Consider the following 27,812-nt stretch of genomic DNA (forward strand, 5'->3'; position numbering starts at 1 on the left):
CACAAAGCCTGTGTCAATATGGGGTGGTGGAACCGACTGTATTCTTGAGCTTGTGAGATCATCAATAAAAGAGAACCGCAAGGTTCAATGCAGTTAAGGAACAGGGTATGGGTGAAGCAGGGATCAATGTAGCCTGACTGCTGTGGACTGGATAACTGCATTGCTGAATTGCACCACCTTGACAGTTAAATGATGGTGTGGAAATTTTAGTGGAGGGAGATTTGGGATCAACTGAGTGCAAGATACGCAACTTCAAAGTGTGCATGAGGTCACTCGTGTGTGAGCCTGGATTGAAGTGTCCTGCCAAGTAATCACATGAACACTCTGCAACAAAGCATGAACTTCCATTCAGTCCATTACCACAAGCAACGTAAAATAAACTGTGTAGAGGCACAGTGAACTGCAATTGGTGATAGTAACAATTTGCCATGTAAATATAAGAAGGGCCCTGTTGAATCAGACTAAAGGCGCATCTAGTTGGGCATTTGTTCCCACAGTGGCCAGCTAGATGACTATAGGAAGGCCACAAGCGGAACATGAGTCCATTTGCACTCCTCATGCTCTTAAGATATACCGGTATTTGCACTTCAGCCTGAATAGAGAAAGTCACTAACATTTTTTGGGGGGTGGGGTGGGGATGTTCTCAAATGTTCTCAAATGTCTTAGAATGTTCTAAGGCCCAAACCAAGTTACAAGAAAAGAGATCCTGACTAAATATCAGGAAGAACTTTCTGTTAGGAGTAATAACTGTTCAGCCGTGGAATAGACTCCCAGAAGACATGGTGGACTTTCCTTCCTTGGAGGTTGCTGAGCAGAGGTCAGATGGCCTGCATTGGGGGATTGGACTAGATGACCATCAGGATCCCTTCCAAATCTACAATTCTATGATTTTATGATTTCTTCTACTACTACTACATTTTATTAAGCAGACAAATAAAATCTAGCTTGCTGAAAATTTCAAATTAATAAGCATCTTCCTTACAGACTACATGAGACCTGATAAAATCAATGGCCATTGTAAGCAAACAGGGTGAGCATGAATGATAATATAAGCATGACTGGGAAGATATGGGAAATCTGCAGACTAAATAGGGGTTTTGACTAGAAAACTGTTATATGACTCCAAATAGGGAATCCTGAGAGGAATGACAGCCCCCCAGTGATATAGGAATCCCTATTCCTGTAACGGCACCATTTTTACCTCTGGATTTTAAATTGTATGCAATCTGCGCTGGGACCCGCTGAAGAAGGGAGGGAAGACAAGCGGAAAGGTGGGCAATAAAATTAATATGAATACTAGCAATAATAACTTCTAACTGAATATTCCACTTCCAGAAAAGCAACAGGTGAAATTTCTGTAGCATAAAAACAGAGCCCAGTGGCATTTTAAGGCTGCAATCCTATACACACATTTCTGGAAGTAGTCTCCATGGAACTAATGGAGCTTACTTCTGAGTAGACATGGCTAGGGAATGAGCTGTAAATTTCTCCTACTGCACAGCAGTATTTTCACCCAGTATTTTCACCTCATTCTGCTGATCCTATTTGTCTCCCTCAAGCCACCATTGTTCCACTGATCTGGCACTCAACTTTACACCAGACTGATTATGCTTAACACCCTTTGCTCTGATGCCTTAGTTCCCATCTTCCTAGCCCCATATCATTCTAAGGATTCCCACAATGGTCTCTCAACCCCAACAATTCCACCTTCCTCTCCTTCCCCCGGTCTTTTATGGTTCACCTAATGTACTCGGTTCAGTTTGTTGTCATTAGGTTCCAATGGCCACTCATTCCCCGCATGCCCATTATTGCCAACTGGGGAAGGGGCAGCGGCTTGCGCAGCAACTCGTGGCTCGCAGCCAAGGAGGCCTTGGTGCCTTCCTGTCATATATAGTCCCTTGCTCATAAATCCCTCCTTTTGTCGCCGGCCAGCGCCACTATTTACCTCCTAGCCTCCTCCTATCACTTCCTCGTTGCAGAGGAGTCAGCAAGGTGCACGGTCCTATCCCAACTTGCCCGGAGGGAAGGAGGAGGAGGCGGCGGCAGCAGCGTCGCCGCGTGTTTGGCCAGCTGCCCTGTGGCGCCCCGTCGGGGCGCGCGAGAGAGATAGGGCTCCTCCTCGGCTCGGCGAGGCTGCCTCATGCCCTGGGCGCCCTCCCCCCGATGCCCGGGGCTGGGACGACCCCCGCAGGGAACCGCACGAACTTCTTCCCCTTCTTCTCGGAGTTCAGGGGCGCCAGCCGCGTGGCGCTCAGCGCCCTGGAGACGGCCGTGCTGGCGTGCATCTTCGCGCTGGCCCTGGCGGCCAACGCGTGCGCCATCCGGCTCCTGGCGCGCCGCAAGCGGAGGCTGAGCGTGGCCAGCTGCCTGGTGCTCAACCTCTTCTGCGCCGACCTGTTCTTCATCAGCGCCATCCCCATCATCGCCGTGGTGCGCTGGACCGAGAGCTGGACCATGGGTCACGCCGTCTGCCACCTGCTCTTCTACATGATGGGGCTCAGCGGCAGCGTCACCATCCTCTCGCTGGCCGCCGTCAGCCTGGAGCGCGTGGTCAGCATCGTCCGGCTCCGGCCCTCGAGGGCCTACAGAGGCAGGCTGGTGGCCGGACTCCTGCTGCTCATCTGGGTCGTCTCGGCGCTGGCCACCCTGCCCCTCTGCCTTTTCTTCACAGTCCAGCCGCTGCCCGGAAAGCACCAGGTGAGCTGACCCTATAAAACAGACAAGGCGGTCTCTTTTTTTACAAAAGGCAACCCTTTTACTGCCCAGATCCCAACACACATTTACTGGCATGCCACTGGTTTTTGTGCAACTTGCTTTCGATTAAGTCTGCGTATGTTATTAGCCTTTCCCGTTAGGCACAGTTCCTCCCACCCACACCAGTAAGAAGTTGGCTCAGAAAGTCTGGCTATAGGTTTATGCACTTGGGGACAACACCATTGAACTCAGTGGGGCTTATGTCACGTGAAACATTTACAGAAGCAGCCTGCTATTATATATTTCTTAGGGCACACCTGCAAAATCCCATGCTACATGTTGATTGGGGGGGGGGGACTAACAACCCAGGTGTCCTGCCTTCGAGGAATGCTCATTGGTGGTCTCCCAAATTCACCCCCCAATTATGTACTGGAAGTGCAAGTGAGGAATCTAACTGGATTGCACAATGAAGTGTTGAAATAGGTGTTAAGGGATAATTGGTCCATGTGAAGTTAGTTCCACAAAGAGAGAGATTTATTGGTTTCAAAGTAATGATCTATTCCACCCCCCACCTAAAGGTTTGGGGTGAATAACAATTGAAAAGCTTAAAAATACAATTCAGTTAAGTCAGAACACCATTGCAGATAGGTCAACTGTCCCTGTAAAGCCAAACCATGTAGATATTCCAAAAGTTCTGCAAGCTTGGACTATGGTGAATCTGCAGAACAGATGGAGAGGAGATATAATTTCAGACTGCTCCTATTGTAAGGGGCAGCCAATAAATCTCCCTTTGCTTATCGTTTGAGCTGTGAACCCTCAATATAGTCCGCTGTTTGGGTTTGTTAACAATCCAGTGCAGCCCCTCCGCATATAAATGGTTATAGAGTCAGCTATGCACACTTCGAAAATGCATCCAAGAAGTGCCTCAGGTAAGTGTGCATAGGATTGTAGCCTTCGACTTTAGAATGGTTTTGAAGATAATTCATGCTTCCTGTGCTTTTGCATAGTTTCAGATTAGATATTTCACATCTCTATTGATCAGAATAGGGAGATATAACATGGGAGATGTCGGAGACTGATTTTGCAGGGATAGCCAAGGTGGTTCCTTCAGATGGTGTTGGACTCCAGCTTCCATCATCCACCGCCATTGACCATGTTGCTGGGAATTGGAGACCAATAACATCTGGAGGGTACACTGTTGGCTACCCCTATTGTTGTAAATTGTGTGGAGGGACAAGAGACACAGTAGAAATCTCATAAAAATCTTCTGTAGTCTATGAAGCTATTTTTTCCCTTCAGACAAGCAACACCTCTTGTATTCTTTTGGGGCTGTGCCAATCCGAACAAAGAGGAGTGTACTCATTTGAAGATGATGGATTTGTAGGGCTGGCTGACTGGTGTTGTTTGCTTTTATCAAGAGGCTGTTATTCTCCACCATGGTATCTCTTCTCCATAAACTTTAAGGGCCGTGCAGGAGAACATGGCAACATGCGTCCACTGCTTGGTTGGCTTTGTCAAGCCCAAAAAACATTTAAGACATGAAAACAGAAAGTGGGAGAAAACCCTATATTCTAGAGACCAATGGTAAATGGCCCGGTAACTGTCTCTGGCATACAGGGCTTCAGGAAAAACACAGGTATTGCTGAGATTTCAGTGGTGCTCTCCTAAGGCAAGGCTGGTTATTATCAAATCCTTTGAGTCCTTCACTGAGAGTACATAGTGAGTAGGCGTATCAAAGGAGTTGGCGTAGGCGCAAATAAATGGGTTTTCGTGATTTTGAATCATGTAAGCTGACTTGAACACTTCGAGGGATGCCACATCAATGGGTAATTAAATTTGGATAAATTAAAGAGTCCCTTTCGGGATTAGTAATTGATGCATGGCTAAAGAGCAGGTTTTACCTGGGAAAGGAGTGGAGCAAGGGGGAAAAGGGGAAACCACACAAACCTGTGTTTTCTACACAAGTGGAAGTGTGGGTAAGCCCTCAGTTGTGAAGCTCATGCAAAAGGTCCCATATTAAATCCCTGACACCTCCAGGTAGGACTGTGAAAGATCCCTGTTTGAAACCCTGGAGAGTCAATGCTAGTCAGTGTAGACAGATGAAAGTAAAGGACCCCAGATGATTAAGTACAGTCAAAGGTGACTATGGGGTTGCAGTGCTCATCTTGCTTTCAGTCTGAGGGAGCCGGCGTTTGTCCACAGACAGCTTTCTGGGTCATGTGGCCAGCATGACTAAACCGCTTCTGGCGCAACAGGACACTGTGATGAGTGCCAGAGCGCACAGAAACACCGTTTACCACTGTTTAACACTCTGACCTGGCATAAGCAGCTCCCTTGAGTTCCAGACTATACATTATGCCAGTGGTTCTCAAAGGGTGTGGCAGCAGAGGATGGCCAAAGTGGCAGGAAGATTCAAGAAGATTCAAGTAGTTGTGTTCTGTGTTACAAATCAAGTACTGCTAGGAGTTATTTCTTTTTGTTTTACAATGTATTTCTTATCAATAAAGAAATATGTTGTGGCGTAAGCAAATTTTATAAGTATGACCCAGAGAAAAAAGGGTAGCATGCACCTATGTCTGACTTTTCTTTAATTAATCACAGGCACGATGCGCCTTGATTGTCAGATTAAGAAAAAACATTAAAATTTAGGAATTTCTTAAGAATTCACAATAAATACTATTTTTTATCAACTGACTTGGTGCTATTTAAGTATCGGATTTATTTGCCAAAAAAGCAATGAAAGTTTCTCCTCAGTTTGCCTGTTAACCTTTCAACTTTCAGTGACTATGGGAGGAGCACAACATGCGCAAAGTTAAGTTTAGAATTGAATTGGTGACTAGCCTTTGCAAAGCTCTTCATTTGTCCCGTGTTCTACAATACATATTGTATCTTTCACACAAGAACACACAAGCTCTGTTGTACCTATGCATTGCTTGAAAAGCAGATGTTTATGTGGACATGTAAGATGACTGCATAGACCACAGGAGATAACAGGAGAGAGTCATCATCAGCAAATAATTAGATTACGTTCCCATTTTTTGTCCGCCTTGCCAGCTGTCTTTGCAAGGAAATCACATTTAATGCTAGTAAGATGAGGTCAGGTATGACATTAGCTTCTAGTATTTGTTAAACTATTTCATCACATTGTCATAACGGTTCAAATTGTAGGTTTTTGGAGGATTTTTTTGTTTGCTTGCTTGTTTGTTTGTTTTGTTTGCCAAATCTTGTGAGTACACTTTTATCTGAATATGTTCCAGGTTAAAATCATAAAGATATTTTGATCATTAACTATTTCCGTAGATCCTGTTTGGTTGGTGGTTATCTGTTCTAAAAACAGGCACCAAGCCAGAGCATGTTGACAGAGGCGTACCTAGGGGGGAAGCTCAAAAACCACCTATCAAACTACGAAGTGTATGACGTATATGTGTGTGGAGATGTGCCACTGTTGTTGCAGCAATAGCAAAAACAGGAGAACTTTCCCGTCCTTCTTGCACCGCAGCACAAAGGCATGCATTTTCCCCCGCACTTATTCCTTGCCCCACCTTTACTCTGGATGCTTCAAGTGCTGGGGTCATGTAAAATGTAGTAATTTCTCATGTGTCTATTGCACTAAAGTGTCCCCCCCCCCCCCCCCCGTGGGGAGGCACTGATACAGCTCCTTGCCAAGGGCACAAGGGACTCTAGGTGCGCCTCTGTGTGTTTCTCAAACATAATGGTGAAAGCAAACACTAAAAACTTATAGGGATTTTGTTCTTTTTCTTGCAGGAAGTGTTAATTTGCACCTTGGACTGGCCCAGCGTTTCAGGAGAGATTGCTTGGGATGTGTCTTTTGCAACTGTGATCTTCTTAATACCAGGATTAGTCATCGTAATTAGTTATTCAAAGATTTTACAGGTATTTTTCATCATCATTTTTTAAAAAGATGCTAATAGAGTTATCCACAATTAAAATTGAATCAGAGTTCTCATAGTAAATGGAATTTTAGTTTTAGAGATGGTAATAACAAACCGCAAGTAGCCAAAAAAGTAGCACATTTCCTAGTTCTTAACAGTTTTATTCTAGTTCACTTGCAATAGTCGCAAAACCTGAGCTGTTTATCACTTCATATCCTCAACATTTCATTAATCTAGGGCTAAACTACATATTTTATTAAGTACAGTGGTACCTCGGGTTACAGACACTTCAGGTTACAGATGCTTCAGGTTACAGACTCCGCTAACCCAGAAATATTACCTCGGGTTAAGAACTTTGCTTGAGGATGAGAACAGAAATCATGCGGTGGCGGCACAGCGGCAGCAGGAGGCCCCATTAGCTAAAGTGGTGCTTCAGGTTAAGAACAGTTTCAGCTTAAGAACGGACCTCCAGAACGAATTAAGTTCTTAACCCGAGGTAGCACTGTTATTTAAACAATGTGATTCGGACAGCAACTTCTCACTCTTAACTGAAAGCAATCTTAGCACCCTGATCTAGACTGGCACCATGGTATGTGTGGGGAGTGTTGACAGCTCTTCTCCTCCATGCCATTTTCCTGCCAGAAAATCACCCCAAAGTTGCTACCTGCCCTGAAAAAATGGATTGTCCCGTATAGACTTACCCATTTTGTTAAGATCTGTCAAGGAGGCCTTACCATCTTTAGCTGAGCCTGCTATATGGCAGTGCACGAGAGAGCCCAGTGGCGTAGCGTGGGGGGTGCAGGGGGTGCCGGCCGCACCGGGCACAACATCTGGGGGTTAAGGTTAGGGGCGCAAATCCACGGGTTAGGGGGCGCAAATTACTTGCCTTGCCCTGGGTGCTGACAACCCACGCTACGCCACTGAGAGAGCCTTCTTGGCAGTGGTACCCCACTTTAAGAATTCCCTCCCCTCTGTGATACATGTCCTGCCTGCTTTTTTTACATTTTAGATGCCAGCAAAGGGCTTGGTTATTCCCCCAGGGTTTTAGCAGAATCTGATGCTGCTACTGACATTTTCCGTTGGCTGGCTGCGACCGACCAACCTTCTTGTTTTTATTCATTGCATTATGACATTGATACTGTTTCAGCTGAAGCCTGCACTGCAATTGCTGTGCAATGAAAATTGAGTAAGATATGTTTTAAATAAGTAGCACTCTGGAATTTTCACCGGGGAACTTCCTCTCCCTGCTCCTGTTTGTGGGTGGCCAAACAGCGCTGTTGAAAGATGCTGTCAATATTACACATTTCCCAGGAAGGTGGTGCTAGAGAGTTACATATGACTTAATCCTCCCTTCGTCAGAAGATTATGTCTTCCTTGTAGAATTCCATTTTGCCATCAAGGAATATGTTTGGAAGTTAATAGACAATAAAACTGTATTTCGAAGAACCTCTCCATTGTTCTTTGCATTAGATAACATTTGCAATCCATTAACTTTCTGTAGATTTAGTATATTTTATAGCAAACAGTATATCGATGTGGTATGAGTCAGACTATTGGTCCATTCCACATTAGCTGCAGGTGAGAGGAGTTGTAGTCTGACACATTTGGAGAGCACCAGGTTGGGGAAAAGCTGCTGTAAACTGATATTGTTTCCCCATCTGAGAAAAAGCAGTGTGCAGGTGGAAGAACAGTGGATGAGTGTGCATGCAAAATTAGTTTCCTGGCATTTCAAAAAAACACAGTAATTGGATTAGGGAAAGCAAAATGAGAAGCAGTAAGATAAATATTTTTTTCCATAATATTCAAACACTATACAAATCATATTTGTGTAAGGATTAAATGCTGCTTTCCCAAGAGGAAACAAACTACTAATTTTGTTATGGTGGAACAGGAGAGCATTTCCCCTTCATCGTAATATTTTGCCCTCTTTCAGTGCTCACTGAGAGCAACATGCTAATTTTGATATTCCTTGATTGTAAGTCTGACTGGAGTGTCCCATATTATTTTGGTACCTTGCACATTTCTAAACAATCGGCATATTTTCCTTGGATGCAGCAGCATTTGGAAGGCAGGCATGACAAAGTGATGTCCACATCATCTGCAAGCTGCTGGTTGCGGCGAGAGCCTTTCCTGGAGCTGATACTGTACTCTTAAAAAAAATAATTTAAAAAAATCCCAGATATGAAAACAGCCTCTCATTTAAAAAAAGTACATTTTGATTACCTTTATGTTCCTATTCCCTGAGGAAGTTGGGTGGAGGTGTGAGTACATTTAGCACAGCTATCTGGCTCACTGAAAAAAAAAAAGGGGGGTACCAAAACATGTTTAAAAATGTGTATTTTCATGCCATCCACTCTACCCTTTCAAACTTCCCAAGGAGATTCCACAACACTCCGTGTCATTTTTTCCATTGTTGAGTTGTTCTTAATCAGAAAAAACTATTTTTTAAATTTATTGATATCTAATCACAGAGTTTGCCTAACAATTTTTAAAAAATTAAAATATATTTACTGAAAGGTGTTTTTTTATGTTCTAATGCAGATTGCAAAAGAATCAAGGAGACGTCTTCATGCTGGCATGGCCTACTCAGAGGGTCATCACATTCGAATTTCCCAGAAAGACTTCAGACTGTTGCGGACTTTGTTTGTATTGATGATCTCTTTCTTTCTTATGTGGAGTCCGATAATCATCACCATTCTCCTCATTTTAGTGCAGAAATTCAATCCAAACGTGAACCTGATGCCTTCTTTATTCTTTTGGATAGTGGCTTTCACATTTTCCAATTCAATTGTCAACCCAGTTTTATATAATGTTTCCCACTTCAGGCATGAATGGAGGAAAATCTTTTTCTGCTGCCCAGGTCCTCTTGGAAGAAAAGCACTTGCAACAGACACTACGCTAAGACAGAATAACAACAGACATTTTACTGTGTCTGCTATTTCCACATAACCATGTGATGTTTCTGACAGCAGTAATCTCACCAGCTATTTAGAACAGTGCGCTAAAGAAAGTGTCTGGGAAAGAGGGAGGCAGGTGGAATTAAAACATCAAGATTTGCACAGCATATTCTGGTCTTGGGAAATCTTGGTGCTGCAGAAAATGACCTTATAACTCTCCCATAGCAAGGGATACAGGTGCTGATGGCATTAAAACAGAAGTTAAAATGTTGACTGCAGAGCGTAACTGAACTCTGCAGTTTACTATCTTCCAGAAAGTGATTGTATTTTGTGGGATCTTTGGCATGGGGCAGGGACGACGACACTTCCTTGCGTGAGAGCCAAAGGATCGGCGTTAACAAATAACAAGTTTTAAAAAGTGTAAGTGGCAGGGACACAACCAAACGTTCGCATGTGACTGCTAGGTTTATAAATGTACAAGTAGCTGCCAGCAACAGGGAGACTCAGCCATTCAACCATACTGTGTGTTTTGAACATGTGTCTATGGGTTTTCTTCTTGTACTGGATTCGTGCCTAGCTGGTGTAAAACGGTTGCTGGGGTATGAGAAATGCACAGGATGGTGCATGTAGGTGCTTAGCACATGCCCATCTCTGGGCATCACCTGTTCAGTCAAGAAAGTGAAGCATAAGTGCAGGTGGGACTTAGCACAGGCAGCTCACCTTCCATCCACTGAACAGATGAAAGCACATGATTGTCAGGGGCTGGTCTGGATCGGAAGATTGGGGAATGCAATCACAGGGAGATCAGCTCCTAACAGAAGAGGAGGAGAAATATTTGCTGTCCCCGTCCCCCCCAATTCCAGCGTTTCCAGAAGCAGAGAGAGAGGCAGACACAAAAGCTGCTTGGTTGAGAGAGGAGCTACCCAGCTATGAGATAGTAGCTGAGCAACCAGAAGGGAGGGAGCAGCTGGAACCCCTCCCTCCCCCCAAACTCGGAGGTCCAAGTGTGTCATAGAACAAAGGAGATGCAACGGGTGTGTGTGTGAGGCACTTCCCATTGGTGTGCGTCTTGCTGCAGAAGTGGGGAGAAATCAGAGTAGGCAACTGATATCCTTGCGGAGGGTTGCCTGTTGTGCTTGTAACATAATGCTGTAATTAAAGGACTATAAATCTACCAAATGCTCATTAATTCTTATCAGTGAGCTACCAGAAGGGAGAGGGGAACTCCAGTACTTGACAATGATGCAGCAACCTTGTTGGAGCTTGCCTAGAGCGAAATCAGTGCCAAGATGGGAGATCACCTCAGAACCCCTTCACCCTACGTTTCATGAAAGAAAGTAAAGGTAAAGGTAAAGGGACTCCTGACCATTAGGTCCATTCGTGGCTGACTCTGGGTTGTGGCGTTCATCTCGCTTTACTGGCCGAGGGAGCCGGCGTATAGCTTCCGGGTCATGTAGCCAGCATGACTAAGCCACTTCTGGCGAACCAGAGCAGCGCACGGAAACGCTGTTTACCTTCCTGCCGGAGTGGTACCTATTTATCTACTTGCACTTTGACGTGCTTTCGAACTGCTAGGTTGGCAGGAGCTGGGACCGAGCAACAGGAGCTCACCCCATCTCAGGGATTCAAACCACCGACCTTCTGATTGGCAAGTCCTAGGCTCTGTGGTTTAACCCACAGTGCCACCCATGTCCCTTCATGAAAGAAAATCCAGACACAGCATGACATAATTGTGTTGGAGAATAACTAAACAAACATTTGTTGGGCAAGTAGAATGAAAGGAGTTCCTTAAAACTAGCAGTAGGTATGGAATCTCCTTCTACGTTCCTGGTTTCCAGGATCAGGAGGCAATGCACGTCTTTGGGATGTAAGCCACACTGAGCCCTGCTACTTGGCTGCTGCTGCGTAGTTTTGCACAGAATCAAAATGTATGTCACCAAAAACAAAACCCCACCCAGAATAAAAAACGAGTTTGCTTCCTTGGAGGCTTTAGATAGGATTTTGAGCATTACAGCATGCTCTTTGAAAAAACAAACAACTTGATCATTAGTCCAATAAGAAATACAGTAAAATAAAAAGAAATATTTTTCATGGTAATGTGAGTTTATCCTCCCCAACCCTTCTCTAGCTCAGTTGGTTGGAGCGTGGTGGTGATAATGCCAAGGTCAGAGGTTCGATCCCTGTAGAGGACAAGTGCCTATTCCTCAGAGTCCTCAGAGTCCCTTCCAACTCTACAATTCTCTGAGCTCATGAGGCAGGAGGGACAGTTGAGGGCTGAAGGTGGCAAACTGTGCCAAAAGTTATTTTACACAGCTTCTGGCAAACCTATGGAGTTTCAATCAAGCTACGGTTAAAAAAGCTAGTCTGTGGTTTCATTCATTGGTTGTGCAGGCTGGGGTTGATGGGATATGTATTCCAGAACATCAGAAGGGCAGCAGGTTGGGGAGCTCAGGGCTAGAGTGTTGGACTAGAACAAAGGGGACAAAGTTCAAATCCCCCACTCAGCTATGAAACTCACTGGGTGATATTGAGTGGTCATTCTTTCAGCTTAACGTTCCTCACAGGGCTGTTGTGAGGATAAAATTCAGGAGGGATTCATCTTGTATGCTACCTTGAACTCTTCGGAGGAAAAGAGGGATGTCAATGCAATTACTGAAATAGTAAAATATTTAATTTTAGATGGCGCCAACCTCAGCGTGGAATCCGTAGTGAGGATGTCAGTTTGTGTGACATAAACCTCTTTCAGAGTAGAGGTGTTTCTCAGCTTAGCTACACCTTCCTTTGGGGCAAATTCAGACTGCTTAAACTGGTGTGGTCCTACTGAAAACACGACTGCGATAAGCTGTGATGACCCCAACACAGTTTATTTGAAAGTTCCACCATACTTAATGAGGCCTTTGCATCCTGGCCCTTTGGTTGCCATGGTCACCAACCTGGTCATGGAAGAAATGGACTCATAGCTCCTGACCTGGTGCTATCACAAGGGCTCTAAGCCAACTGGCAGTTGCAGCAATCATGGATGTCACAACTTGCAACCTTGGTCAGTGCTAGTTTGGTGCTGTGTCAGCACAGAACATTGTCCTTCAGCCATTGGCATGGGAGTGTTACATGAACTCCCCAGGTATGCTGTCTCTGGAATGGTGATGGATCGGAATGTATCAACACAACAGCATTTGTGGATCAGGTGCAAAATGTCAAGCCATTGTTTCTGGGAATAAAAGTTTTAAATAACGAATAAAGTATTCCTGTTCAGAAAGTAAACAAAATAGATACTTTGTATTTTTTAAAAAATTGAAACACTGTACTAGGATTGCCAACTTGGCGGGGGGGGGGGGGGGAGCCTGTGGTGACCAAAAATCATCATCATCATCAAAATGATATGAAATTAGTTACTACAATATGGATTTATAATTGTAAGCACTTGCATAAAAGAATGTTTAGCTGGTGCAACATGCTAATTACAGATGTTAAATTCATGAACATGTGTTTGCAACACAAATAAAATGTAATTCACTAATCTCAGGTTTATTAAATTCCACATACTGGCAGGGTAAATGGTACAGTTCAGATAAATATACTCAAAATTGAAAAGAATCTGCTTGAAGGACTTTCCTACAAAACAATTAGTTTTTCAAACTGTGCAACTACTGAGCGTTTTCCTCAGAGCAGTATCCTAAAACGGAAAAGAAAAAGAAAAGCTGTTAAAATGTCTAAGCCGACATAACAAAATAGAGGCAAGGTGTTAACATAATAATATGCAACTAGAGCTAATTTGTGAAATTAGACTGGCATGTGTATCAGTTCAAATCTTGCCACAATAAAGTATATTACCTATGACCCTTATTCCTTGGTCTCAAATCAGAATTAGCAAGTCTCAATTCGACAGTATTCTACGGCCAATGGAAGTTTAAACCTTGTCCTCCCCCCGTCAGCCCATGTCATGCCATGGCATAGATTGGGGAAAATGAGCTCCCCAATGTGTCAAGATTGGACCCCCTGATGTGTCAAGATTGGCTCATTGGTCAGAGAATACAAGTTCTGGATCAGGTGCAGGGAACCTTTTGTCCACCAAATGATGCTAAACTAAAACTCCCATCAGCCACAGCAAGCATAGCCAAAGGTCAGGGGTGATGGGAACTGTTGCTGATGAAAGGTTGGAATGTAAATGTAATAATGAATAAATAGCCTGCTTTCTAGTGTACAGGCTTTTGTACAAACTGGAAATTGATGTGACAGGTCATAGTATTTCCAAAATAGCATCCTGGAGGGATTGCCTAGAATAAATCCATGTCATGGGTGTGGGTGTGGGTGGGTGGGTGGGTGAGAGAGAGAGAGAGAGAGAGAGAGAGATCCTTATCACCTGGCAGGGGCACCAACTTCTCCATTAAATTGTGGGGGCCCAACATGACCTCCTGGGATCACATGTGCAGCCCTCTGAACATTGAAGGAGTCTGGCCCCCTCAAAAACAAATCAGAGGACCCCGATGGAATAATCAACCAGCAGGTTGGTTCAAGATGGGTACCCAGTGCCTATGCCGACAATAAGGGTAGTGTCCATTTTGATCCCCCAAAGTTGTCATGTCTTCATTTCTGCTTCTCACAGCCCTCCAGCTCCCAGGTGACCTCAGGCTTAATGTGCCTGGGCATGCAAACGGTTTCATAGCAGCACAGGAATTACCAACAGTACTTTTGCCCACCCGCCCTTTGGTAAAATTCTACTGAAATGTTTCTTACCATTATGAACAATAACCCTGTATTGTCTGTCTAAGCAGAGCTCTGTCTGCTTTTGCCTGACGATTCTTTGTGCTTCTGGGCGTAGTCCATTGGCGTCGCGGGAAAACACAAAGGAGTAGCTGTCGGCGCAAGTGCCATCCTCATTCAGCTGACGGCAAGAGTAGTGTAGAGCATAGGTGTCATAATCTGTGGCCACTACCCAGTGATCGTCATCTGGAAGAAGCCATAAAAACAATTAAGAAAGCTCAGTACCATTGTGCCACCACTGTGCACTTCAAACATTTTGCATTTGTTTTACATGGAATGCAGAATTCCATGTGTGGCAGAAAAGATGTCTGACTGCCGTTTAGACAATAAATATGAACAATACACAAATAAATGTTTTCAAAATAGCACTTAAACATCTAAAGTGCATGCCTAAATAAAAATATATAAATCAAGTCTAATACATGTAGTCACATCTGCTCCCTACATTTAAAGCACTCTTGTACTATGTTAAGAGTCATAGCTTCCTCTCAAGAATCCTGGGAACTGTAGTTTGTTAAGGGTGTTAAGCTTTGTTGGGAGCTCCTCAACAAAATACAGGTGCCATTCTTTGAGGGAAAGCCATGACTGTTGAAGTAGAACAAGAGTGTTTTAAATGTATAGTACATGTGTGACCATTTTCCAATATGAAGATGAATCTTTTCAGGAAAAATCAAGAAGGAAGGTAAAAATGTAAAATGCGCATGCAAATATAAAGCACTTATGTAAAGTATTTATTGCTGCTTGTCAGTGGAATAGACTCCCACGAGAGGTGGTGAACTCTCCTTCCACGGAGGTTCTTAAGCAGAAGTTGGATGGCCATCTGTTGTGTAGGATCTTGCTGAAATTCCTGCGTTGCAGGGGGTTGGATCAGACCCTTGGGTTCAGCAAATTTGGGAGGAAGGACAGGATAGAATAATAAACAGATTGGAAAAGTAAAAGGGAAAAATGAATGGGGGTAAATCTGGGCTTGAAAACAAATGGATTTTACTTGATCTTCAAAGCTGTCAAAATGTCAGAAAAGATAGCTACGTTTTAGCAGATTCTTCTGTCAAGGTGCCTCCAGACTATAAGAATTTTGTGGAAAGGTTTCAAGTGCATGCTGGGAAAATTATGTTTGTGTAATTAAAGCGGATCAAAGCCTTCTGTTGCCCTAGCACAACCAATCCACTTTAAAAACTGAAAGTGGCTTTTTTGCAGTTTGGAAAGTGACAGGAAAATGCATCAAAAAGTGTGGAATGATTTAATGAGAAGACCTATAAACCCCACACAAGCAACCAGGACGAATGCTCACTGCTGTATAAATCTCTCACAAATCAGAATAATTTATATCCAGTCAATAACCATTGTGCAAGCAAGTCATGGCGAATGCTTAATAAACAGGTCAACTGGAGAAGCCCTCACAGGGTCATCTTGCAGAGCCAACGTTTGAAAACATTCAATAAAGGGAATGCTGAGAGTTGGTATTTCACATAAGGACATAGATAAGGACAATGGCCTTTTGGACTCTGAGTCCTCAGGAAGCTGCATGCTTTGATTTCGTGGCAGGGCAAAGGTAGAATACTTGTTGAAGGTTGAAGAAAAGAAGGGGGGAATCCCGTCGGCCCCCCGCGACTGGCTGAGACCAAATGGTGACGTAAGCTGGCTGCGCAGGCAAGAATCCTCCCCCCCCCCCCGATTGGCTCTCCCATGGCTGTGCCAGGCCACAATTGCCACTGATGTCAAGAACAGGTCGATTTCACTCCTTCTCAACAGACCAGAAAAATCTGCAATATGTCTTCAGATGGCTCTACATCTGCATGTACTATCAGCAAATAATGTTTAGTTATATGTACTTTTTGTTACTGGTGCATGCTTAGGGTAGCAAGTTATGCATGCCCCCAAAAAGAGAGGATTTGCATAACTACAAAAAAGGACGCCAATTTTGCATATGGTAACTTGTTTGTGCAGATGGAACTTTAGGCATAATTACTAGAATTTAAACAGGAATGCAATATATCTCACTGTAGTGGGGAAGAAACCAGGTAACTTGTGTGGCTGCTCACCCCATGTTTCTAACTGTTGATGGGCAACTTCTAGGCTCCTGCTGGCACTTTTTATAGTTCCTTATCTTTAGGCTAGACTTGGGCTTAGTAGTCCTCCCATTGGAGATGCCTTCAAAGAGAGCAGCATCCTCTGATAGCCCTTCAACACAGAGGACTGTCATCTGTAAAGTAGGAGACATAGCCACTCTATGCATCCACTGTCCCACAACATCAAACATTGTGTGTTCCTGTTCCTTTTTCTCCTTCAGCATCATATATACTGTAGATTGACACAATTCTGCAAATGGTAGCCTTACTAGTCAGCTTTGGACTTGTTACACCAATCAGCAGAAAACAAGCAACACAAATAATATACAGCATGCTAAAAAGAACTGATACTCACTTCCCTTCTGGAGATAGCTTGCCATCCCAAAATATTTCATCCTGAACTTGGCAGGATCCTCAGTCTCCGTGAAGATACCCGTCATGACAGGGCATATCTCCAACTGACTGAAAAGAGGGAGCGATGGATATAGAGTTAAGCCTTGGGAATCTGAACTTAGGGGTGTGCTTGGGCTTACAAAACACGGAAAGGGATTTGGAGCCTATGGGGAAGCAGTGGGAAAAGAAACAGACTTACTTGAAGAGCACAACTCTGCCCTGGGCTTTAGCAGTCATATGCCCAGCCTCATCGACAAAGAACTGGGCTACAATATTGTCCTGAAGGAACAGTCCCTCGGGGTCTTTCTTGGCCACGGCATACCAGAAGCCAGCATACTGCAGTAGGAGCAGAAAAGGTCTTGTCAGAGGTGCCTAGAGGATGAGCTTAGGGGATGCAGTATAAGGAAAGGAGAGGCATCTCGAACGGGCTTCAGGACTGGCCTAAGCCACAGATATTCTGGCAGCACCATTAACCATTCCTCCCGAGCCCCCTAGACATTCTCCTCTGATAGAGATTGGAACTGGGTGCACCACATAGCCTCTCATGCACTCACAAAACTAGCTGGCTGCCATCAGGTTTAAAGGAAGCAAAACGCAACTGCCAGCCCACAGCTTCTGTACATAAAATGGTGGGCCACCATTTTGTCCACCTTAGGAAGCTAAAATGGCTTGTGTAGTTCTGACCGATTTTAGCCACAGCTGCAGACTTCTCCCAGATGCAGGTTGCCGCCCAAAATTTTTGCCAAAATAAAATTAGCAGCAAAGGGAAGCAGCTTGAGACATTTCAGCTGAAACACCTGAAGAATTTCAGTAAGGCTAGCTAGAAAAATTGTCTGAATTCTCAGCAAATTTTTCTCAGCTTCAACTTGATGGAAGAAACATTCAAGGAATTCTGAGGAAAGCCAACAGTTTTGATAAAAAAAAACTTAAGGAAAATTCTAAGGGAGTAGAAGTGATTTGTACCGTCATACATAAAACAAATATCCAAAACCAATTCTTTTATTTACTATGATGCAATCTCTATGTAGAAATCCATAGGGTAACTTGACCCACACATTTAGAGCCCTCCAAGAGCTGAATTCTGTACTTTCCCATAGGAAAAGCCTTTCTTCCTGTGGGTCATTTGGGCCCCATCCCTGCGATTCCCACCCCTATTTTATAATGTATTTTAAAGCATTACTACTACTACTACTACTACTGCTGCTGCTACTACTACTACTACTATTACTACTACCATTGAAATTAGCTAAAATCAGGTTATTGGGTGCTAGAAATTAAAACATGCTACAGTCAAATCAGCAAAGAGACTTCTGCAAGAGATTCACAAAATTACCCTTTTTGAAATTCACTAAAAGTAAACAGGCAAACAATATCTCTGGTTGTTATGTGTGCTTAGGCTTAGTTATATTTCAGACTAAAAATTAACACCAGCAACATCCAGCTTTATAGTGCAGCTGTGGTTTTAAAATAAACACAAGTCAGGCAACCCATCAAGAAATGTGGGAAACAGGAATCAAAATAGTATTTCTGTTTTCTCTAATATATGAGATAATAAATGTAGTCACCTAACTTTGTAGAATGAACTTTGCTGTTTTAGAAAATGCACTACACTGATCTGCTCAATTATTCTTTTTCTTTTCTTTGCTTTTCTTTTTGGGGGTGGGGGGTGGGGAGAGGAATCCAATACTAAAGAATCTAAGCATAATCCCAAGTCTTTGCTTATACAAGAATCCTACTCTGGTGCATTTCATCCTGTCCTTGGCTGTATACACCCCATACATTAAAAGCATATGCCCCAAAGAATCCTAGGAACTATAGTTTGTTAAGGGTGCTATGAACTGCCCTGGATTCTCAGGGGCAGGGCATAGAATGTGTTAGAAATATGCTTTAAATGTATGTTGTCTGTATACGCAACTTGCTCCCTTGCTGAAGAGCTGGCGTTCCTTTCTCTGTATCATAGAGAGAGAGAGAGAGAGAGAGAGAGAGAGTTCAGACTAAATGTTGGCGTTGCGCTAATCATTACAAAATAATTAAAATGGTAATTCTAAGTGAAGCAACTCTGTTTTGATTATATTTAAGGGACTGGAACTCAAGTGCAGATAATTTACAAGCCAACACAGGCAGTATCTTACATGTCAAGTAGCATAAAAGAAGGAAAACAGACTGAAAAGACCTACTCGGTACTTGTCGAAGTTTTCCTGGACTTTGAAGCTGCTCACTCGACAGTCGCGCTGTGCTTGGCATCTGGTGTCCAACAGCGCCAGGGCCACAAGTACCAACCAGGCAAGGACTCCTCTCAGGTGAACCATCTTGCTCCTACGCACCAGCAACAAACAGAACATGCAATTCATGACAGAGAAGAAAGGAAAGCGCCCAACACACACACACAGCCCCAACATTCCTCAGGAAATAGGGACATTCTATTCTACATCAGTAGAATGGATGGCAGATGCTTTGGGGGAAGCTGGAGACAGCTTCATAAATACCACCTCCAAGATCCTAAGCAGCCCGCACCCTTTTTAAAAAAGTCCTCTGTGTGCAGGGAAGGACGGGGCCTTCCTTTTTTCAGTAATAACAGAGCCATATTCACCAGACAGTGGGGTTGAAAAGCCACTGAAGAGGATATGTCGGTCTGTAAAGGAGCAGCGCAGATCCAAAGAGTCAAACCTACAATGTACGAGAGGCAAGGCTGGATGCATGTTTTATAGCTCTGGGTAGGGAGGAGGAGCGGGGAGCAGTTCTTTTGTAAACCCAGCAGGCAAAAGATCAATATTGTTAGGGGGAGGTGATGAGCCACACGAGAGCTTGATCGATTCCCGCTGCTGGTCAAGCTGTTTTCACAACACTCTTGCTTAACTCTGCAACAGGAGGCCGATGGAGCTGCAGTGATCTTTGATCCCGGTCACTGGCTGCGCAGGGGATGTTGCAAACGCATGATCCACCCTGGGTTTCAGACCAGACAATGCTTCTCTAGTTTGTAGAAACAGAACCTAGAAGAAGAAAAGGGGGGGGGGCAAGGAGCCAGGAGGGACACAGCAAGATCAACTTGAGGCTCCTAGAGGAGGAGATGCCAACAAGACAAGAAATGCCAACAAGGAAGACTATATGAGGGGAAAGAAATGTGTTCTTCTTTCCATTATACAATACACAGCACCGATATTGTTAAGAAAATTACTTGCCGCTATACCGCATGAAAACAGGGACATTTCATTCTAAAGCATTTAGAATGCCCCTATTTTCATATGTAATGTTGGAGAGCATCACCTTAAACAATGGTTTAGTACAACAGGGTTTTATGGTTTGTAATTCATTAGCTTCACCATTAGAGCCTACTTGCTTGCTAGTCCACATTGGTCTCCCCATTAGCCAAGAGTGATATTGACAATCTTTTGTAGAGTTTGTCTCTGAGTCTGGAACAAAGGAAGGCTCCTCCACTTAAGTGATTAGGTAGGTTCCTATTCAGGCAGAGAAGTTGCTACAAAGGGATATCTGTATATTTTTGCAGGCTAGCAGGTGCTTCAACATTCAGGGGGCATGGCTAGGAGGTACATCAACATGTTGATGAGGTCCTTTGTGTGAACAGCTCTATAATCTTTGTCCGCAATGGTATGAATGTTTCCCCTCCTTCAATGAGGTTGAGATGAACTGTGGAGTATTAATGTGTGACAACCCTGAAAATGTTTTTCAATGGAGTCTTTCACATTCAACCCCAGTACTGTGGTCAGAATTCCCATGAAGAAGAATGAGGTGGCAATGTGATAGGAGAGTCCTGATGTGGTAAAATGGCGACGACATCTCATACAGGGTGAGGGCACCACAGAAGAAGAAGGTTTTATTTTCGAATTGATTTGTTAGATGTGTGAAGAAAGCAATGTTGTCAGGCTTTAATGTGTAGAACCATTAATATAGAGATTAACAAGTTGCCTTTGCTTTTGACTTCCAGACACATGAAGAACATAACAAAGTGTGGTACAAATATACCCAGTGATTATGGCCATGGGGTACAATGTTGTGGTTCTTTTCTGTGTGAATCACATTTCATAGAAACATAGAACTGTAAATTTGGACGGGACCATGAGGGTCACCTAGTCCAACTCCCGTTAGGTATCAGAATCCTTAGAATTCATGTCCCCCCCCCCTTGTTGTTGAGCTTCTTTTATTGTTATATAAAATGTTTATTTTCCTCCTCTTTGAGCACATGGTGTTGCGTCGCAGGTCAATATTTGTTCTGTAGTTTCAACATCTCAAGAAGCATTAGAGGAATCCTGTTAAACATTTTCCAGCTATGCAATCTGGAGTAGGACAGGATGACAGAACCAATCAGGCCCAAACTAGATGAGTCCTCATATCTAACACATTCAGTGGTACCTCGGGTTACATATGCTTCAGGTTACAGACTCCGCTAACCCAGAAATAGTGCTTCAGGTTAAGAACTTTGCTTCAGGATGAGAACAGAAATCATGCTCCAGCGGCGCGGCAGCAGCAGGAGGCCCCATTAGCTAAAGTGGTGCTTCAGGTTAAGAACAGTTTCAGGTTAAGAATGGACCTCTGGAACGAATTAAGTACTTAACCTGAGGTACCACTGTATAGGTAAAAAAAGCAACCAGGGGTGATTTGATTTTATTATAAAAATATTTATATACCACCATATAATTAAAAAAATATCAAGATGGTTTGCAACAACCATATCTATACACAGTGGGAACCCTGCAAAAATTTACAAGCAGAGATCATCTGTTATTACAGGAAAATATTTTCCTAATGGCCTGCATAAGCCAAGTGGCAAAGAAAAGTGTTCAGCGGGTGTTTAAAGGTTAAAACCGAAGGCGTTTGCTGAATCTCTGTTTGGAGAGCAAATGGCCAAGAGGTAAAAAAGGCGAAGGTGTTCCGTCCCCAATACTCCCCTTAACTCATATGCTGCCGAGATCTTGGTTAAAGTGAGGAAATAGACATGGAAGTGTCCCATCCAGTTTGGCCTGTTTACCCTGTTTTCATAAGGACTCAGTTTCAAATAGTGTGATGGGATCCAAATACAAAAAAGAGGGGAGTGCAGCAAGTGTGGAATGGTGGATGGTGGAGTTTGAATGAGTTCAAACTCCATTTGGTTACAAAACGCACTGTGACCTTGGCCCAGTCTCCTCCTCCAGAGCAGTCACACAGAAGAGTCCAGAAGGTATTGCTTGTTTTTTTAAAACAACGGCAGCGTGCCATCTTGACTGGACCTGGATGAACTGTTTTAACGATGATTGGTTGAAACAAGTTCGATACGCCTTGGCTAGTGTTCACACTCCTGCTCACTGTGTTTCCAATGCTGGGTTTTTAATCCGTGTTCACATAACATTATCCAAAATGCATATGGATCCTGCACTTTGTATAAAATACTCCTGTCTGGTGCATTGTTTCTCAAACCAGCTTTGCACCGATTGGAGTCCTGACACTACTGGTTTTTGACTAGTGTGCTGTGGCACCCTGGGGTGCCTTGAATGATAGTCAGGGGTGCCGTGGGCAACACTGGCCTCTGTTCCTCTTTCCTTCCCTACCTTCCTCTGATGTCTCTGCCTCCCAAAGGCTTGCACAGCAGTTTGTTGCAGCAGGCCTGGCTTCAAGCTGCTCAGGTGAATGGTGCCTCTGGGGCTGGCCAGGGGGTGCTTCCCAGGCCCCTGTGGGGCAGTGTGAGGAGGCACCTTTCTTTGGGGCAGCTCAGGACCAGCAGCTGCAGCTGTCCAAAGGACTCTTAAGGAGAGGGGAGAAGAGATGTGGATGAGGGAACACTCCCCAAAGGGTGAGGGGCTGCTGGCTCTGCAAGCAAAGGGTGACATAACTGGGTCCCTGAGCCCCACAGGGGTGCCACAGAAAGAATGTAGTTGGACAAGGGAGCCATGGACCCCAAAAGGTTGGAAACCTCTGCCTTCAGCTATTCCTAATTCTTCTCTAGCATAACCCCCATGTGTCCTGGAAAAACCAGGACATCCAATTTCCCCCTGCAAAAGCACTGCACTGTACTGAAGTTCTCACCCTGGGCCAGCAGGGGGATACTGTAGATAGTTATGCAAATGAAGGATCGAAAAGTGACGTTCAGTGATTGGATAGTTTTAGAATGTTGCAACAGTTACAATTGTTCTGTAGCTCTATATAAGAAGGCTGACTGAGCTCCTCAGCCAGTTCTGTTCCAGCTTACAAAATAAAGAGCTGCTTTGGAGAAATCGCTGTGTCGTCTGCTATGTCAACTCACAACTCAACAGCAGCCATTTTGGGCACTGTGATCTTACCCGATTCCATGCCGAGATCTCGCCCTTTTGGGGGGGCAGCCATCTCATGTGAGTCACGTGACATATGTGGGAGCATGGCTGGGAAGACACACATCCTGGTTTGGGGAACTCAACATGTTGGAGGGTATGCTGTAGTCAAGGGGTGAACACCTTTGCACAGAGTAAAAACACCCGGCTCTGATAATGCTCCTTGGAGTGTACACAAAGACAAACAAATCTGACACTAATTAAGCTGTGTAGATGTGAAACGAGGTTAGGATGGGCCGAGAGATAGCTGTGAAGTGTATGCAGAAAAGCACTGTGTGAAACATACCTTTTCTCCAGCATTTCAAGATTGGTTTTGTTTTCGTTTTTTGTCTTTTTCAATGGATGCTTCTCCTGTTGTGTGTGTAAACCATGGGTAGGAAAACTAAGGCCTGCGGGCCGAATCTGGCCCAGTCGCCTTCTAAATCTGGCCCATGGACGGTCCGGGAATCAGCGTGTTTTTACATGAGTAGAATGTGTCCTTTTATTTAAAATGCATCTCTGGATTATTTGTGGGGCATAGGAATTCGTTCATCCCCCCCCCCAAATATAGTCCAGCCCCCCACAAGGTCTGAGGGACAGTGGACCGGCCCCCTGTGAAAAAGTTTGTTGACCCCTGAACTCAGCCACTATTTCTCAGCCTAAGCCACTTCACAGGTGTGATATGCGATTAAAAAAGAGGCTGTAGATATATGCTGCCCTGAGCTCCTCTGAGGAATGACGGGATAAAATAATTGCTAGACTCCCTGCTTCAGTAGTTTAAGCCATGTACTGGGAAATCCTCCAGATATAAAAGGCTTTGTACATGTGCTGTAGCCTCAGCTGGGCCAAAAAGGAGGGCACAAGCTGACTGACCCACCCTCCTTTGGTTACAGGGTTACCTCAGGTTTAACCCAACCATTTGTTCAAGAGCCAAGAACGATGTTTTTCATGTAGTCATATATCGGCTGAGAGAAAGGATGCTTACTCCCTTCCTTCGGTTATCTCTTTTGAAATGAATGTTAAGAGCTATGAATTTCTGATTTCTTTGTCATAACTTGCAGGATGTTAAGAATGTTCTGTGTGTGACAGAGAGAGATCATGGCCCATTAAAGAGAAGTGAATTGGAATTGAAACAGCCTACCTGTATGAAGGATTGGAGCCCATGACTTTTCTGTTTCTACTTTTATGATTTGGTGGTAGGCTAGAATGAGGGATGGAAGAGAAATTTGATTCAATTCCCATTTAAGACAAACTCACCTAGAAGACCTATAATATATAAATTTAATAAATAATAAATACAGTAATAATAATAATTCACATTTTTCAAACCAAACTGAAACACAGCCAAAACACAACTGAAAGCGAAACACAGATTTTTCATATGGAATTTCTTTGAAGGATTAAAAAAATTGCTGCAGAAATGTGAACTAAATTTAATATTGGTAAAATGAGAAACTGAAACAAACAAACAAACAAACAAAGAAGAAGAAGAAGATAGACTGCTTCATCCCTTTTTGGTACAGTCCACAAACTCTCAATTTCTTTTGAAAATCTCGAAGGATGAGCCACATCTTGAGGAATGAACTCCTGTTGCCATGACTACACTCAGATGTAAACACTAGGCTGAACAAGTGGAACCTTATAAATACCTTTGGCATTTACATGCTACTTGAATCTATTTTGAATAGCCACATGTCTGTCAGTTATCCTTCTTAGGAGTTTCCATGTACTGTAGGAGCTCAAAGATGGCGTATGGCTAAGAAGCATTCCATAAATAGTTGTGTTTGCTGTTGTAACTGCAAGCGTCAACAATATGTCATGCATGTTAAAATAAGAAGACATGTGTATATCAATATTTTTTTGAGATCGCAACACAATAAAGAAAAATACTCTTAGTTCACCACAATCATAAACTCCAAAAGCATTTATATGGAAAACAGAATCAAGCATTTAAAACTGGCTTCTTCTTTTGTGCTGACCTGAAAACAAAAACCTGTATACTCAAAGTGAGATTAAATTATACACTTAAAAACATGTGTTACTGAAATATTTGATCACCACTCATGCTTATTTTTATTCATATAACAAGTTTGAGCAATGTAACTGTTAGGTAGATTTGTAGCTTGTTGATCGATCAAATACAGAGTGCTCACTAATGGCTCCTCTTCACCTTGTAAAAAAATGACAAGTGGGATGCCGCAGGGTTCTGTCCTGGGCCCGTTGATGTTCAACATCTTTATAAATGACTTGGATTAAGGCATTGGGGGGATGCTCATCAAATTTGCAGATAACACCAAACTGGGAGGGGTAGCCAATGTTCCAGAAGACAGAATTGGAATTCAAGATGACCTTAACAGAACTGGGCCAAAACCAGACCTTTCTTTTTTTTTAAGGTGCTGGTACTGTGTACCCTTGATGCCAGAGGAAGCCCCCAGGGCTTAGGAATTTGCCTCTCCTACCAGCTTAAGTTTGATAAGTAAATAGAGTTTATCTAATAAGCTTTTATTAATGTGAGAAAGAATCAAATGTACAAAGACCATTGCTTTCCTCTGTGGAAAATAATTTGGGGGGATTTTTAAAAAATATATCATAAACTGCCAGACTAAAAAAAATGTACTGAAATAAATTTAGATTTCTATATTACTTTCATGGGGTGGGATTCACCTGACAAACCCTCTCAACTGATGCTCTGTGCAAGGTGTCTGCTTGCACAACAGGGCTCCCCAATCTTCTCTCCCCCTCCTGAAATTGGCTGGGGGGTGGGTAGGGGAAGCCCCAGAACAGCACATGGGGTGAGGGGAAAGGGGGATTGTTCTGTCTGGCAAGTTGATGTGCTTGTGCAGTTTGAATGTTCAACATAGTGCAGCAATGAATTCCACCCACTATACATAATTATGTGATAAAATTATCTTCAGGGTTAGCACACAAAAGTTATTGTTATGATTACGACTATATTGTATGTGAAGCAGTTTATTAAGAGTTCATTTTATGATTTCTTTATTCAGTTCTTGCCTAATAATACAATGCATTTTAATAAAAAGAAGACTCTTTTTAAAGCATCATAAATATTTACTAATAATACTTAGGCAAGGATTAAGGTCGGAAATTATCTCATGATTGTTTGAACCAATGGGAAGTTTTTTCCTTAAAAGATGTTGGCCGTTAAAAAAAAAAAGAGAATTAGAGTTTGTTATTTCTTTTACAGAATTATCTATTAAAATCTATATTGTGATTCAAAACTCTTTTGGCTCACTTCTTCCTATACTAAAACAAACTGTACATCCCACTCCTTTGCATGTCTTGTCTGAAGGGAAATTTATTAAGTTCAATGGCTTGTATTCCTAAGTTACACTCAGAGTACAGCCACTGAAATCAATGGGTCCAAATTAGTCATGGCCATTAATTTTAGGATTGCAGCCTTTACCTAGCTGTCTTGGACATTCAGGTTCACTGAGTTAAATCATCCCACCTTTGTGTAAATACTTTAACGTTTGTTCCATTCTATACATTTGTACTACTGCAGTTATTGTTTCCAGAACTACCCAGTTTCCTAGCAAGAGAAAGCTTTCCCATACAATGAGTGGCTTCCTGGTGTGTTTCGTGTATCCAAGGTACACATATCATTTATACTGAAGAGTGTCTGTGCATGTGCACAGGAGTGCACGTGTGGGCATGTGAAGTACTTATTTGCATACCTGTGGGGAGGGAAAGAGGCTTAAGTATTTCCCACATTGTACACCAAAGGAAATTTCTAATCCATTAAAGAAATAAAGAGCATAAAATGCAAGCGAGAATATATGGGCACCCACTTACATGCACTTTTTTTTTTTTACACCATTGCACAATCTAGGAACAGTTGGTTTAGTTTATCACTCTAAAATGTCTCCCTTTGGATTTATGAGCTAAGAGTGCTCAAGGGTTTAGTGTCCTGACATCTCTTTAATTAGCAGTCTCCTGGATCCTTCACTAAGAAGACGCTAAGCCAGCGGACTGCTGTCAAATCTTAAGGATTTCAGAAGGTTGGAAAGCCACAGAGCAAGCCTACAGGTCTATAGCCTATGCCTATATTCTATACAGAATGTGCAATCTACCATTTTCCCCTTAGAAGCAAAGTTAGACTTTTGGCTGTGATTGCTGCTGCTTTGATGGTGATGGAGGTGTGAAGCGGCGAAAAAGCTACCGAGCAAAAATGGGTGAGATAAGTAAAGATGATGTTGAGAAATATCTGGAGAACAACCCACAGTTTGCCAAGGAGTATTACGACAAAAAACTGCGTGCGGAAGTAGTGGGAAGCGTCTTCAAAGTCAACCCTGGGGATGTAAAGGATGGAATCTCCTTCAAGGAAATGACAAAGCTGGAGGAATGTCAGGTGCTTTTTGAGCTGATGATGGAAATCCAGGAAGAAGCCAGCTCTGTGGAAAAGATAGTGCACAAAATCCTGCAAAGGATGGCACAGTTGCTGGCAGCTGACCGGTGTAGTATGTTTATTCAACGTTCCCGCAATGGTATTCCAGAAGTGGCTAGCAGGCTCATGGATGTCACTCCTACTTCCAAATTTGAGAGCAATCTGGTGCCTCCTGAGAAAGAAGTCGTTTTTCCTCTGGACATTGGGATAGTTGGGTGGGTTGCTCATACCAAGAAGGTATTTAACATACCAGATGTAAAAAAGGTAAGTGAGAAAGCTTTTCTGGGTTTGGTGTAGGGTAACCTCTCCCCGCTCCCCTTTAAGTGAAAGGCTAGTCAACATTGTGCCCTCCAGACACTGTTAGACTACAACTCCTATCTTCCCTGACACTCTGGCTGAGGTTGTGGTCCAAAACATATGGATGA

At 43.3% G+C, this 27,812-nt stretch overlaps 3 protein-coding genes across 4 annotated transcripts in view; 2 read left to right on the plus strand and 1 right to left on the minus strand.

Moving 5' to 3' along the window:
• The first annotated feature begins 2,018 nt into the window (after positions 1 to 2,018).
• Positions 2,019 to 10,656, plus strand: FFAR4 (free fatty acid receptor 4). Its single transcript, XM_083443641.1, has 3 exons — positions 2,019 to 2,697; positions 6,460 to 6,588; positions 9,129 to 10,656. The coding sequence occupies exons 1-3, from the start codon at positions 2,164 to 2,166 to the stop codon at positions 9,534 to 9,536; spliced, it is 1,071 nt and encodes a 356-aa protein (XP_083299767.1). The 5' UTR covers positions 2,019 to 2,163; the 3' UTR covers positions 9,537 to 10,656.
• Positions 10,657 to 12,988: 2,332 nt separating this feature from the next.
• Positions 12,989 to 19,435, minus strand: RBP4 (retinol binding protein 4). The gene is made up of 6 exons (XM_083443650.1): positions 19,298 to 19,435; positions 18,885 to 19,023; positions 16,907 to 17,043; positions 16,670 to 16,776; positions 14,219 to 14,431; positions 12,989 to 13,157 (listed from the first exon to the last, which is right to left on the minus strand). The coding sequence occupies exons 2-6, from the start codon at positions 19,014 to 19,016 to the stop codon at positions 13,129 to 13,131; spliced, it is 618 nt and encodes a 205-aa protein (XP_083299776.1). The 5' UTR covers positions 19,017 to 19,023; positions 19,298 to 19,435; the 3' UTR covers positions 12,989 to 13,128.
• Positions 19,436 to 27,009: 7,574 nt separating this feature from the next.
• Positions 27,010 to 27,812, plus strand: part of PDE6C (phosphodiesterase 6C) — a 39,920-nt gene continuing 39,117 nt past the window's right edge. For both annotated transcript variants that reach the window (XM_083443582.1, XM_083443583.1), the window contains exon 1: positions 27,010 to 27,651. In XM_083443582.1, the coding sequence (XP_083299708.1) occupies positions 27,172 to 27,651 (480 nt within the window). In that variant the 5' untranslated portion in view covers positions 27,010 to 27,171. The remainder of the gene's footprint in view (positions 27,652 to 27,812) is intronic.

This window comes from Podarcis tiliguerta (genome assembly GCF_965153285.1).
Source record: "Podarcis tiliguerta genome assembly, chromosome: 5".
NCBI classification, from domain to species: domain Eukaryota; kingdom Metazoa; phylum Chordata; class Lepidosauria; order Squamata; family Lacertidae; genus Podarcis; species Podarcis tiliguerta.